This window comes from Oryzias latipes, chromosome 18 (genome assembly GCF_002234675.1).
Source record: "Oryzias latipes chromosome 18, ASM223467v1".
Classification (NCBI taxonomy): Eukaryota; Metazoa; Chordata; class Actinopteri; order Beloniformes; family Adrianichthyidae; genus Oryzias; species Oryzias latipes.
Genome location: NC_019876.2, coordinates 26,417,722 through 26,431,772, shown reverse-complemented (window position 1 = coordinate 26,431,772; position 14,051 = coordinate 26,417,722). Strand labels below are relative to the sequence as shown.

General features: G+C 43.6%; 1 protein-coding gene across 3 annotated transcripts in view; it reads right to left on the bottom strand.

Annotated features, from left to right (window-relative positions):
• Window positions 1–5,521: 5,521 nt before the first annotated feature.
• LOC101162078 (zonadhesin) overlaps window positions 5,522–14,051 on the bottom strand; it is a 40,894-nt gene continuing 32,364 nt past the window's right edge. For all 3 annotated transcript variants that reach the window (XM_023966188.1, XM_023966189.1, XM_023966190.1), the window contains 15 exons: window positions 12,876–13,147; window positions 12,593–12,801; window positions 11,795–11,939; window positions 11,445–11,692; window positions 11,237–11,366; window positions 10,964–11,165; window positions 10,688–10,849; window positions 10,482–10,612; window positions 10,191–10,393; window positions 9,971–10,106; window positions 8,008–8,139; window positions 7,780–7,917; window positions 6,256–6,349; window positions 6,126–6,178; window positions 5,522–6,049 (listed from right to left, as the gene is read on the bottom strand). In XM_023966188.1, coding sequence (XP_023821956.1) covers window positions 5,934–6,049; window positions 6,126–6,178; window positions 6,256–6,349; window positions 7,780–7,917; window positions 8,008–8,139; window positions 9,971–10,106; window positions 10,191–10,393; window positions 10,482–10,612; window positions 10,688–10,849; window positions 10,964–11,165; window positions 11,237–11,366; window positions 11,445–11,692; window positions 11,795–11,939; window positions 12,593–12,801; window positions 12,876–13,147 — 2,371 coding nt within the window. In that variant the 3' untranslated portion in view covers window positions 5,522–5,933. The remainder of the gene's footprint in view (window positions 6,050–6,125; window positions 6,179–6,255; window positions 6,350–7,779; window positions 7,918–8,007; window positions 8,140–9,970; window positions 10,107–10,190; window positions 10,394–10,481; window positions 10,613–10,687; window positions 10,850–10,963; window positions 11,166–11,236; window positions 11,367–11,444; window positions 11,693–11,794; window positions 11,940–12,592; window positions 12,802–12,875; window positions 13,148–14,051) is intronic.

Genomic DNA, 14,051 nt, shown 5'->3' with positions numbered 1-14,051 from the left:
CTCCTGTTTGTCTTTGATGCAGAGGAGAGCAGCAGGAAGGCATCCCGGTCTCAGGACTTCCTGTGTTCTCTGTCCTTCACACCGGTGTGGCTGCAGAAGATGCTTAGCTTCCTGTCGGGTCTCTGCACCGCAAAGCTCAGTCTCTTTTATAAACCTGTGTTTCCTCTTATGATAAAAGCAGACAGGTTCACAGACAATCTTAATATAATTCTAACATGAGAAATCAAAAATACAACACGATTAAAAATGGCCTCGAGTGCAATTTCTGCACACGAGGCCTCAGAGGGTAAAGTAATTACACACTTCAATGCAAACAAACTTGGGTAAAATTGCACACATTTCCAATGCCAAATAGACATCAAAAACCACGATTACAAATTCATTCATCTTCTTCCGTTTTATCCCTTTCGGGGTCACGGATCTGCCGGAGTCTATCCCGGCCACTTATGGGCGAAGGCAAGGGGACACCCTGGACAGGTCGCCAGTCTGTTGCAGGGTAGAATGTCTACAATCACACATCTATACACTCTCACACCTCCGTCCAATTTAGAGTTGCCAATTAACCTGTGAAGCATGTTTTTGGATGGTGGGAGGAAGCCAGAGAAAACCCACACATGCACGATTCCAAATAAGAATGGAAAATGGGGAAACTCTCATGCGTTCAAAAGTTAAAGGGCATTTAGGAAACACTGAAGCTACAACACAACGCTGAAATGAAACGGCATTGTTATTTTAGTATAATCATTTATTTTCCTTGAATTTCAAACCATTTGATTTTTGCAAAAGATGTTAAGCCTTGTTTTTAAACATTCAAGATGTTTTATCAGGTTTTAAATCGTTTTAACTTCTCTTTGCTCCACCACATTCCCAGCTTTTCACATTTTCGTCTCGCTAAGAGTGAAGATCTAAAGGTAAGGAAATTCTCAATCAAATCAGTCAAAATCCTTTTGCTCCAAACTCTTGACAATAGAATAACTCAGTAAAAGACTGAAAAATATTCAAGGTGCACTGTAATCTTTGGTACAATTTTAGAGTTTTTGTTTTAAAGTTCAATAAAATTTAGATTTATGTTCTTAGAAAAAGTGCTAGTTTTAGATTTTAAAAGTTTTTATCAAGATGGGCCAACTTGCACTAAGATCATGTTCTCGTTTTGTTGACATTTTGTTCTAGAAGGATTCATTTCCACTTATTACACTAGTGTTTTGTCACTGTAATCAAAATAAATTACAAGTAGATACGTGCAAACTTAAAAAATACAAAATTCACTTAGACATTCTAACTGCTTTAACCCTTTAAATATCCAACCAAGAAAAAAAAAATCAACGAAATAATTGATTTTGCTTTATTTATTGCCTTGGGTGAATATTCCATACAATCAGTGTATTTAAAATAGGGTTTTAAATGGGCTCTCCCATTGGGTTGATCGGGGGGGAAAAGGGTTAATGGAACTTCTCGTTCCTCGGTTTTGATATTTTACAAGTTGTCTTAAGTAAAAACGACTTCCTGCATTGACAGATCGTTTTACTATTTTCTAGTGATTTTCTTCTTAAGATCAGAGACTCTCCTGCAGTAATTAAATGAACTTTCACTAAAATGTCAGTTGCATATAAAGCCCCTGTAAAGTACATAAAACAAAAACTGAAGTGAGCAAAAAGTTATGACACACAAACCAGCTTTTCTCCGTAACCTATAATACAAAAATAAATCAACCTAAATATTTAAGCCTTCGTTTAAAAAGACAGTTCTTCAAGCAGAAACTGATCCTGATGAGACGATTTAGAGCCTTCAGATGAAGGGGATGAAGACATCTGCCCTTCGTCCAAACTATGAAGACCTTCGCTGTGTCTCCTTGTACCCAAGAGCAGCATGCCCACATGAAACGGGGAGTTCAAGTAAACATCGGTGCAGGGAAAAAAAAGTTTCCCCCCAATTTCTACTTTGTTATTAGATAAATCTTAATTTCACACAAATCTGATCACTAAACATGAAATCTGTTTGGTCTCCAGCCTGAAAGCAACTCCAATGTTTGAGGATGAGGTCAGAGTTTACCAGGGGCTGTCTGTCAAAGGAAAACAGATAAGATACATGGAAAAAGAACCCAAGTTGGGGTGGAGAAAGCATGAAATCAGCATGAAATCAATCTGAAATTATTCCAAGAACAGGAGGAGGAGGAGGAGAGTCAGTCAAAGGAGGGGTTTTCCATGACGGTCATGAAAACAAGCAGAAAGTGTTTAAAGAACAGGTCTCACTGGACTCGGTTAAAGTCATCCAGACCCGTTTTCAAAAGATTAGAAAAAGTGAATTCATTTCTATAACTGCATTCAAAAAAATTAAACTTTCTTAGAATAGATTCCAGGCCCGCCGTTTTATTGATTTCAAGTATTTGTTTAGTTTGACATAAATTGGGATTCCAGCCCATAAAACCCACAAAAAAGTAAAATACTGTGGAGCAATCACCATTCTCAGTGTTTGGCAGTTTTAGTCCGTCTCCTGAATATGTCTGAATTCTGTGAAAACTCTTTCTGGAGGTTCTTGAATCTTGACCCTTTGACAATCCGCTGAAGCCCACGGCCGTCTCTTCTGCTGCTGCATCTTCTCTGGCCATCCATTTACATTTCCGTTGGTCTGCTCTGACACTGCACTCTGTGAACCGCCAGCCTCCTCAGGAACATTTGTGGCTCACCCGGACTATGGAGGAGACCATGACACTCACTATGAAGGGGGTCGTCTGGATAATGGTCAGGTCAGAACTCTTCCTCATATTCTTCTGCGTTTCCAGTAGACTGGAGTGTGATGCTACCCTGTCTCCATCAAACAGTAACTACACCTTCAAAGCCTCAGCATTATAAGAACTTATACAAACCAATAGACTTAAAAAGTGAATGTATGTTCACCATATCCCTTCAGTTTAGGCATAGAAAATCTCCTCAACCCCACATCAGACACTAAAAAGAGCAAGATCCTTCTTTGGACGGCATACAGTGCAAAAATAATGTGTGACACAGATTTTAAAACGCCACACAAACCACAACACCCCTCCACGTTTGCCCATTAAAAACAGCCCTCTGGTCAGACCACAATGGCCCAACCCAAGTCTTGTGATTTTAACGTTGTGTTGACTATAATGGTGAGTCACTGCACATTTGGACAGAAACCGAATAAAAGTGTCTCCCTGTCGAGCCAATCTCCGTCAAATCTCTTTGTTGATGGCGCTTTTTTCCGTCCTACCCAAGACCAAAGTCAATCCTTGCTCCTCTTTAGTAAAGCTATTTTTAGCCAAGTCATCCACAATGTCATTCCTTTATTTCACCTGTGTGTAAAAACTCAAGAGTTGACTTGAAATGTCAGCCAAAGACCTGAGACTTGACTTGAAATGACTGCTAAAGACCTGAGACTTGACTTGAAATGACTGCTAAAGACCTGAGACTTGACTTGAAATGACTGCTAAAGACCTGAGACTTGACTTGAAATGACTGCTAAAGACTTGAGACTTGACTTGAAATGACAGATAAAGACCTGAGACCTGACTTGAAATGACTGCTAAAGACCTGAGACTTGACTTGAAATGACTGCTAAAGACTTGAGACCTGACTTGAAATGACTGCTAAAGACCTGAGACTTGACTTAAAATGACAGCAAAAGACCTGAGACTTGACTTCATATGACAGCTAAAAACCCGAAATTTTACTTAAAATGAAAGGTAGAGACTTGAGACTTGACTTAAAACTTAATGAGATTTGGTTCTTATAGTCAAACAATTCTGAAACTCCCAGTCATCTTTCAATACCGACGTTGACAGAACTGTTGATCCAGCAGCTTTCAATTTCAGTTTATAATTGAGAGCCAGTGTCATCCAAAAACTGACCTGCTTCCACGCTTCCTCACGTATTGTATTTCAGGATTCAACTGTCAGAAATTTGGACTCCATCAGCGTAAGAAAGACCCCGCTGACCAAAACAAGCTTAAGAATTCACCTCACGGTAAAATCGTTCACTGACCCAGAGGAGGAACTTCCTGGAAAGTGGCACATCAAAGCAAAAGAACTGCCGTGCAAAAGTTAGACACGGTGGTGTGAATGTGATGGTTTGTTTTGCAGTTTCAGGACTTGATGGCTTAAAGGTAACGGATGCTTTTATGAAATCCCAGCTTTTCCAGAGAAGGACGGCGTTCTTCATGAGTTGATGATGTAGCCTCAGGGGCTGCAGGCCAAGATGGATAATTTAGGGTAGCGCAACCAGAAGGAGACATCTTTTCTTCCTGATTAAGGAAAATATACATTTTGTTTCACAAAAAATGATTCACAAAACCAATCAGGAAGTAGCAGCATTAGAGGAGCCTGTTTCTGCAGGTCTGGAGCATTTAAGGGTTAAAGACCTCGGATGATATGTCCTCACTGTTTACCTCAACATCTGAGTTTGGCCTCCGTTTTATATTAAATAAACGAACAAACTTTGAAGGATCACAGCTCCTTGCTGAGGAATCCTGAAGAGTTTCAGCTTCTTTGACCTTCCTTTATGTAAACATTTCTCATTTTTACCTAAAACTACAAGCACCTCCTAACAGAAACATGCTCTCTGATCCTCAGTTAAAGCTCTGACTTGTTTACGTAACAAGATAATTGCTCAAGACTTGTTAAAGAAAAAGGTCTTTACTACCTAGAGGAGTTTCATTTATTTCTTTAGAAAAAAGAAAAAAAACGTGTTTATTTTTATTAATTCTGTTCACGATGGAGTATTAGGGATAGAGTAAACTAAAAATAAATAAAAATATGAGAATGAAGTATAAATGTGAGAACTTTGGTAAATATGGTAAATTTATAATTTAGGTCATAATTTTTATGGAAAATTCATGCCTTTTTGAAATAAAAAAAAAAGTAATTTTATGAAAAAATAGTTGTGCTTTTCCTAAAAAGATTAAAGCAGATTAACAGTGAGGAATATGACATCTTTACTGTTTCTCTGAATTTTCTGCAACTAAAAATTAAATAAGTAATATTCGTTTGTCTTTGTTCAAACTTTTAGAAGGCTAAATATAAGATTTTTTCCTGGAGAAAATTAATTTTTCTTTGTAAAATTATACATTTTTGAGAAATAAATTTATGACTTTATTTTCATGATTGATGAAGTTTTTCTTCTGTAATTGTACAACTTCATTCTTGAAAATGTTACATTTTTAAAATGATTATTGCAAGTTTATTCTTGTGAAATATTTTTTTCTTTTATAACTTTAGTCTCCTAAAAAAAAAGTTTTGACTATTAAACACAATTTTATTCCTGTAACATCTCACCTTTTTTCTCATAATTATACAACTTTATTATCATATATATATTTTTTAATATGTTTTCATGGTGGCCCTAATACTCTGTTATTCTATTTCAAATATGTTTAAAGTTTAATAAAAGGGCAGTTTTTTTTAAAATAACTCTGCAGACTAAAATTATCTTCAACATCAAAACTGAATCTGAATTCAAGGCCCCAAAAACTGTCCCACGTGTTCAAGAAAAACAAGTCCAGTCACAAGTTTATATGCAAACTTTGTTTTATTTCAAAAATAAATCATCTGTTGATTTTATGGAATAATATGAAAACTGAATCATGAGACACTGAAACACTTTCTATTGAAGAAAACGGACGGTCCAGAGAACAATTCAATGAATTACTGTTTAAATATATATATATATATATAAGTTAATATAAACAGTTTTTTAAATTAGAATTAAACAAAGAGGTAATCAAGAATGCATAGATGCTTGCAGCACAAGAAACACACAAACTGTCTTGTTTGTTGACGTTTGATCGATAAAGTTCCTGCATTTTTTATGACATCATTTTTCAGAGGAAACACTAACATTAGCCAAAAACAATGTTGTCAAAATATAAGTTAAGAAACAAAAACCATAGAAGTGCAGAAAAGACTGATGGATTCAGGTGCATCACAGCGGTGTTGTTTTACCATCCTCTTCCTCATGTGAGTCTTCATCATCGCTGTCTGTTTTGTTAGTTGTGGTTTTGATAGAAACTGAGTCTTCCATGTTTTCATATGGAACACCTGGAAGACGGAGGCAGGAGTCAGAGAAGGCGCCGCTGCACTCAGACACCTGAGTGTCAGGACGTGTTGGTCTTACCTTTTGATGATTTCATGCTGTAGGATCCATCATTCAACTTCATCTTCTTCTTCCTGTGGATCAAACAAATACAGATGAGACGTCTTCATGGGATTCCACGCCGTTTCTTCCACAGACTGCTGATACTCACTTGGATCTCTTTTTTAGAACGCACACAACGGTGACTATGACGGCGACGACAACCACCGAGGCCAGGACGGCGATCAGGATGATCCACTTGGTTTCTACAATAAAAGCACAGTCGTGTCAGAAAGACGAAGGAAGCTGATGCATCGCAGACCCTACAGATCTAAGGTTCCATTAAAGCTGCGTGTGTCACATTTTTAGATGATTTGGTTTGACCTGCATCCACAGGCTTCCAGTCTCTGGGCCAACGCTCTACCACTTGGCCAGCATCCACTGGGTTTCGGATGAACAAACTCTGACACCAAATCACACCAAGATAGCAATCACCAGCTCTGGTCGTAGCTTTTTGTTCTTTGAACTGAGGTGAGGTCATGTCCTCAGAGTCACGTTGGGATCAATGGACAATGACAACCAAAAACCAGGTTGAACTTTGTCCATTCATTGACTTGGATTTGGTAGTGACATTTGGATGGCATCCCTTTTCAAGTCACGGAAGTGCTAACCTTTTGAAACATGGAAGAGAAATCAAGAATTGCGACTTCTGCCCAGCCAGAGTTATTGAATGCGCGTCAAATGCCTGGTGCATATGTAGCTTAAGTGACAAGCAGTGTGTCTGCATGAAATTTCAAGATTTTAGACTGCTCGGTGAACCCGTAGAGCCAAAATGTTGATGCACTTTTTTTCTACAGGTATGCTGAGGGGGACAGGTCATGGGAAACACTTATACAACACGTATGGGTAAGACAGGGTGAAGCAGGTGCTGTTCAGGTTATAAATGTGCTCCTGCATCGCCTGTTGCACGCTCCATGCATGCCGCCTGAATTAACCCTTGTGCTATCCCAGGCACTTTAACATTGGGAGTTGGGTCATCTAGACCCACCCCTTGTGGTATCTTGTGGGGTCCAGATGACCCCACCCTCACATTGACGTGTTCTCCCTACCATGACAAAGGTGGATAAAGGTGGAGAGGATTTCATGTCATCAATGGACACCAGTGAAGATCATGAATCATTGAAGAATAAAGGCACTGTCTTGTGGGGTCCAGATGACCCCACTCCCTACGCTAACGTGCCTAGTGTTCGGAGTGGGGAATACACAAGATAGCACAAGGGGTATGACCTGCAAATCCAGTGCAAATCTGATGACTAGATTAGACTAGATCACAGTGTAACTGGTATATCATAAGTGGGTGTAACTTACATTATCACGATACACTTTTCACATGAACAACAGTGGTACGTTCCATTTTCATGACAGCCCTTGAAGTGGCCATACAAGCTTCAAGGGAACTGCTAAAGACACCTGCACTCCTCTCTTTACGACCCTCCACGGGCCGGACAAACCAAAAATCTGCAGCACCCGTACAGATCAACCCCCGTTCAGATGCACGTGACTAAGGCTTTAGTCCCCGTGTGTCTGCATTTGAGATTTACGTCTGTCACATCACTGTTAGCATTTTGTTAGTGGTATGAAAGTCAGCAGCTGTGGCCTGAACCACAGGTGCAGCTTCTCTAAAAGATTTTCTTACCCAGTCCTCCCGGCCGGATGTCCTCCCTCTCACAGTTTGTGCCCTCAAAGCCCTCTGGGCACTCACAGGTGTAGGTGTTGTTTCCACCCTCTGTGCACGTTCCTCCGTTCAGACAGGGGTTGCTGAGGCAGGGGGTCTCTGCAACAACAACACACAACGATCACTCTCTCCTGTCCTCCATGTCTGTCACAGTTTGGTAGTTCACGCCGCACGCCGGCGGGCAGATACCTCCAGGAGGAGTGATCTCCTCTTCGCAGTCGGAGCCCTGGAAGCCCTCTGGGCACTCACAGGTGTAGGTGTTGTTGCCAGCCTCCGTGCACGTTCCTCCATTCAGACAGGGGGAGCTGAGGCAGGGGCTCACTGCAACACAACAATGCACCGTGACTCCAACACAAATACAACACAACCTCTGAGATTAGGGAGCCAGATGGAGTGGGTAGATAACTTCCATGCACTTCTCCGCTGATGATCCTCTGATACTTTTATCAGAAATCATTGAAGAAAAGGAGAAAGGACTACATGGGATCAGACATAAACCCAACAATATCTGTAAATCTAAAGAATCTCCCCTGTTTGTTCTCTACCACAAAAATAACCCTCCCTTCTTTTGTTGATCCCTAGAAAAAAGGGAGGATCAACAAGGATATATGAACTTATAAAGTATGTCATGTAAATGTATGAGAACACATTTTCACTTGTAGTTAAAGACCCTCGTTGATGATTTTTAACATGTTCTTGTTGCATTTTTCTGAGGATGGAAGACATAGGCTTGAACAGGTTGTCCAATGCTCCAATGATCCAGGTTGTCCAATGATCGAAGGGTCGGCAGTTCGATCCCCTCTCCCCCCAGTCAACTGTCGTTGTCAGTGTGCCTCCACTGGTGTCTGAATGCGTATGACTGTCCCGGTGATGGTCAGAGGGGGCGTAGGCACAAACTGGCAGCCACGCCTCTACCATCACCTAGTATGAATGATGAGTGAATGAATAATGGACACATTGTAAGTGCTTTGAGGGTCTGGAAAAGCGCAGGTAAATCTAATCTATTATTATTATTATAGTTATGTATAAAGAAAATTTTCCCCAAAATTGTAGCTCTTTTTCAAAATGCAGTTTTTTATGTAAAAAATGCGCTGGGAGGACCACAAGCTCGATCCACCGCTTCATTCTGATGCATGTAGACGACCAGATCCATGCCCTCTTTGTTTTCCTCGTCTGAGCTGGCATCTGGCTGGATAGCTTCATTATTGTTCAACATTTTTTGTTGCACTACTACTGTTACGTGGGGGTTGTGAGGGGCTGTAAGCTAGCAGGAAAGTGTGTAAACAGAGACCTCTCAGTTGTGGGTGATGAGAGAGAAAGGGGGGGGGGGTGCACTGCACCAACAGTCCCGCCCCACAAGTCAGGAGCAAATCTTTAATGAATGACTGCCGCTCTGCAGAAATGGCAGGTTTTTTGATTTTGTCTAAAACTGGATGGTCATCATTAAAAGACAACAAAAGGTGATTGGAGTGGGACTTTGACAAACAGCTGATTTAAACATCATAGGTTTTTTAACTGGGCAAAGCTTTGATTTTTCACACAAGCCTTTTTGGGTTTGATGTTGGGGCCGGTTTAGCTCGTGCTGGTTTGCGGCGCCTTCCGTCTGTGAAACCAGGGTTCAACTCCGGGCTGCTCCCTGTTCCCTTCTCTACTTCTGTGCCAGTCCCAAGCCCGGTTGCTTTGAGAGGGTTGCGTCAGGAAGGGCATCCAGTGTAAAACATTGCCAAGTTTACCATGCGACTCGTTCGCTGTGGCGACCCCTGATGGGAAAAGCCGTAAGAGAAACAACAACTTTTTGGGTTTGGTGCATTTTTACTATGACAGAGGGAAAAAAAGATCTGAATCTGAAATGGTTTTCTGACCCATGGTGCACAGGTAAGGTGGACGACCAAAAGGTCTCGGGTTTGGTTCCCACCTTGGCCACCGCCCGTGTGTCAAAGTGTCCTTGGTCAAGATACTGAACCCCACGTTGCTCCTGGTTCTAGGTTGGCGCCAGTTGAGTGTGTGTGTGACTGTACAACCCTTTGGGCCGTATTTGTTGACAGAAACAGATTTTTTCTTTTTGGGTTCTGAACTGTGAGTGGAAACTCTGTCTTACTTGTCAAGACACACAGGTTGTTCTATCGCATTAATGTCAGACACAAACACACACCTCTGTAGCAATCTCGCCTGAAGTCATAGATGGTGCAGACGTAGCCAGCCTGGCAGGTTTTGGGTTGGCACACAGCTCCGATGCTCGTGCTCACACAGGACTGGGAACAGTCTTCAGTCACGAAGTTCTCATTCAGCTGCAGGATGGAGACACAAAGGAGGAGGTGAGCTGTTTAGAAAACAAAGCATTGCAGTGACCACGGTCAGGGAAGGCTTCTCACTGGGTAGTATCTGTCCAGGAAGGTGCAGCCACACTCTGGGTACGGCACACAGGCTCCCTCGCTCATGACGAAGCCGGCGGCGCACTGGCACCCTTCCACACAGGCCGTGGCGTCACACTCGGACGGTGCTGCTAGGTCGGCGCAGGATGACGGGCAGGGCGACATGCAGGCGGTGTAAGTGCTGTTGGCGGGACAAGGGAGGGCTGCAACACGAGAGAGCAAGAGCTTTAGCATGCGTCCTTTGTGTGTGAGAGTGCGCGCATAAGAGTGTGACGCTGCCCGCGCCCTTACCACAGCCAAGCTGCTGCCTCCAGGACCCCAGTTTGACGCCGGCCTCCTGGCAGATGGTAGCATATGCCTCGTAACTGGCACAGCGCAGCTCCTCGCTGCCGTCCTCAGCGCACAGGTCAAACACACAATCGCTGAAACGACACACACTCACCATGAGCGAGGGCTCAGCGTCATAGATGTGCAAAGGCTCACAGCGGATCACTCACTCCTGGTAAATCTGGGGCGGCAGGGCGGCGTGGCAGGCGGAGAAGGGACCCTCTGGGTCAGACAGGGCTCCGCATTTTGTCACACTGGTGTAGTCGTCGAGCTCAGACTGAGAGCAGTCGGAGGTCTCAAACCCAGAGTCTGGATCTGTCTCCGTGTCTCGCCTGCAGGCAGAGTGGCATGATGTATCTGACATGTTCCAACAAATGGCTGCCACCTCTACACCTTTAAGTATCTCAGGTATGCTGTCTAACTGTGTTGAAGACCGCCAGTCCTACCTGTGGATGCGAGCGACAGAAGGAAGCTGGAAGCTCCCCAGTTCCGGAGCTTGTCGTTCGCTGACCCTCCAGCTGTCCCCAAACTCGTTCAGGTCCCTGACCACGGTCCCATCGGGCTTCATGTACTCGTTCCTGGTGATGCCATCGTAGTTCCCACACAGACCTCTGACAGAGTTGCTGTAGGTTCTGGGCAGGATGACCTCTGGAACACAAACGCAGAATGAGCAAAGTCTCACAGAAGCTGTTGGGCGGGGGTCAGCGAAGAGCTTTTACCTCCTCGACTTTTGCCGTCAAAGCGCACAGTGAGTCCGAAGTCGGTGGTGAGCTGCATCTGCTTGGAGTTCATTGTGATGGTGAGACCCCTGACTGGACTTAGAGGTGGGGTGACCCGCTCCCCGTTGACCTGCACCAGGAAGAACGTGATGTTTTAAAAACCTTAAACTAAATATATATTTAAAAAGCAAAAGAACGTTTTACTGACCAGGACAGTTTTCTTCTGCAGGAAGCGAACATCAACACCGTAGACGTTGACGTACATCTCATCCAGGAAGGACACTCTCTTGTTCCCCCCTCGTCTGAGGTTCTTGCCCCTCACCATCAGGGGTTTCAGGGAGCCCTGCAGGTTGTGGTCCTGAGTGAGGACGTAGGTGTAAGGGCCCTGGTAGTGGTGGGTGAAGCCATCGAACGTCCGGTAGTGAGGGTCTCCAGAGACGGTGCATCTATCAAACTCTGCGGGGTAAAACAAAGGGGATGGGGTCCGATGGGGGCGATGCAGGACAGGACGCTAGACGTCTGTGCTCTGATGTGCACTGTTCCTATCAGTGGACTCACTGGTGGGCTGGCAGTTGACGTCTCCAAACTTGTCTGGGCCGCACACAGAGTTGTCGTCACAGCTGTGGTCTTCACATGTGATTTGCCCCCCGAGGTTGCAGGTACAGGATTCTTGGCATTTGTCAGTCAGCCATGAGTCCCCCACCTGTGTGTGCAGACCGGCAGGGTTTACGAATGGGTCCAATGAAAGAGGTTTTGGGGTTTTTAACATGTTCTTGCGGGATTTTTCTCATGATGGAGGACAGTTATAAAAGAATTAAGCTAAAAATTGCAGTTCTGAGAAATTCATTATTCAAATTGTTTTGAGTCAGAAGCAGATAAAAAAAATGCCATGTCTTAAAGACCGATAAATATTTGTGACAAAAAAAAATACTGGGCGGGGCCACAAGCTCTCTGCTCCGCTCCATTCTGATGCATCCACTGTCAGACAAATAGATCCATGAACAGCTTTGTTTTCCTCGTCTGAGCTGGAATCTACGGTGGCCCAGAAGGGTCACAACACAGCACTTTTGATGTTGCAACACAACACAAAATAACACATTACAATTCATCACAACAAAAAAGACATTAACTCACAACACGAAACAATAACTCACAACACAACCTAATGACTCACAACACAATAACTCACAATACAACACTTTAACTCAAAACGAAAGTATATCTGGAATTTCCTTGTGAGTTAAAGTGTGGTTGTGAATTGAAGTTTGATAGTTAAACAGAAGAGTGGACATCATATGACACCACGATTAAAACCTCACACACACAGTATGTTGAACTGGTTGCGGTTGAACTTACGTCATGATACTCTCCATCTGAGCCCACGCAGCCACATTTATCCAGAGAAACGCACTTGCCGTCACTGAGGACGTAGCCGGCGTTGCACTCGCATCCCTCCACGCAGGCGGTTGGAGGCAGGTGACAGAATATGGGGAAGAGGTCAGAGCAGGTCGGCGGACAGGGGGCGGTGCAGTCGGAGTAGTGGCTATTAGGAGGGCAAGGCAGGGCTGTAGGGAGGAGCAGTGTCTCGGGTCAGGACTTCAAACTGCGCGGAGCGTGACTGAGAGGAGCTGAAACTCACGGCAGAAGGTGCTGTTCCTCCATGTGATGGTGACCCCGGCGCTCTGGCAGGCCTGAGCGTACGCCTCCACGTTGTCACACAGGGTCGCCTGCATGCCGTTGTACTCGCACATGTCGTAGATGCAGTTACCCAAGAAAGCGTCCGGGGACACCACGGAGTGGCAGGGTCTGAAGCTGGAGGAGAGGATGACCTGCTCACACTGGGCCTTGAACTGCTCCTCTTCCTCTGCAGTGCAGTTGGGATGTACGTCCGGACGGTTGTCCGGCTGACAGCTGCAGAGCAAAACCACTTCAGTCAACAAGTAATGGAAGCTGAAAAGCTACGTCTGGTATTTAGATGCTTTGATTCATCTGAGTAAACTCATAACTTCAATCCTCCATAACTGACAGATACATCACATCCAAACAAATCCATATACAGATTGATGGCTGTGCTAATTGTTAACTGGTTGAAGCCGTTGGGTGTATATGAGAACTGGAATGAGTGACCCCTGACCCCTGGTACTTCCAAACAGGAAGTATCTCCTGGCTCCAAGAAGCTAAAATCCCACAGACTTCAATAGAGAAATAAACAGCTCATAGTCAGAATAACCACTCTTGCTCTAATGCCCATTTTAACATGTTATTTACAATCCTCATTTTTTTCATGATATTTTTTCTGCCCCCACATCCAGCGATCGAATCGCATGATAAAAAAATTTCATGCAGCCCGCTTTCAAGTAGCGGGGCTGTGGCCTTCCAACACGGCTGATTGGCAAGAGCGGTTGCCATAGAAACGATGACTGAGACCGACTCAGACCAATCACTGCTTACTGACGTCATCTGGCTCCAACATAGAGCGAATAAATGCTGACTAAATTGACTTCATTCTGCTGGAGTCACACATAAGTCAATTTTTAGAGCTACAGACTCACTTGACACGCTCAAAAACTCGCTAAACAGGTTCTTGAATGTGTGCTTAGCCCATGTTGTTGGAAGAGGCTTGGTGGGAAATGTTGAAGCGGTGGAAAAATCTTGTAAGTATTGCTCCAGGTGTGTTCTGTTTTTATATATCAAAGACTTGGTGTCAAATAATTTCAGCCAGCCACAAACCGCGACTAATAATTTCTCCTCCTTAATCAATTTTCAAAACGTTGGCACTTCTGTGAAATTAAGGGGACGCCATCCATACGAGTCT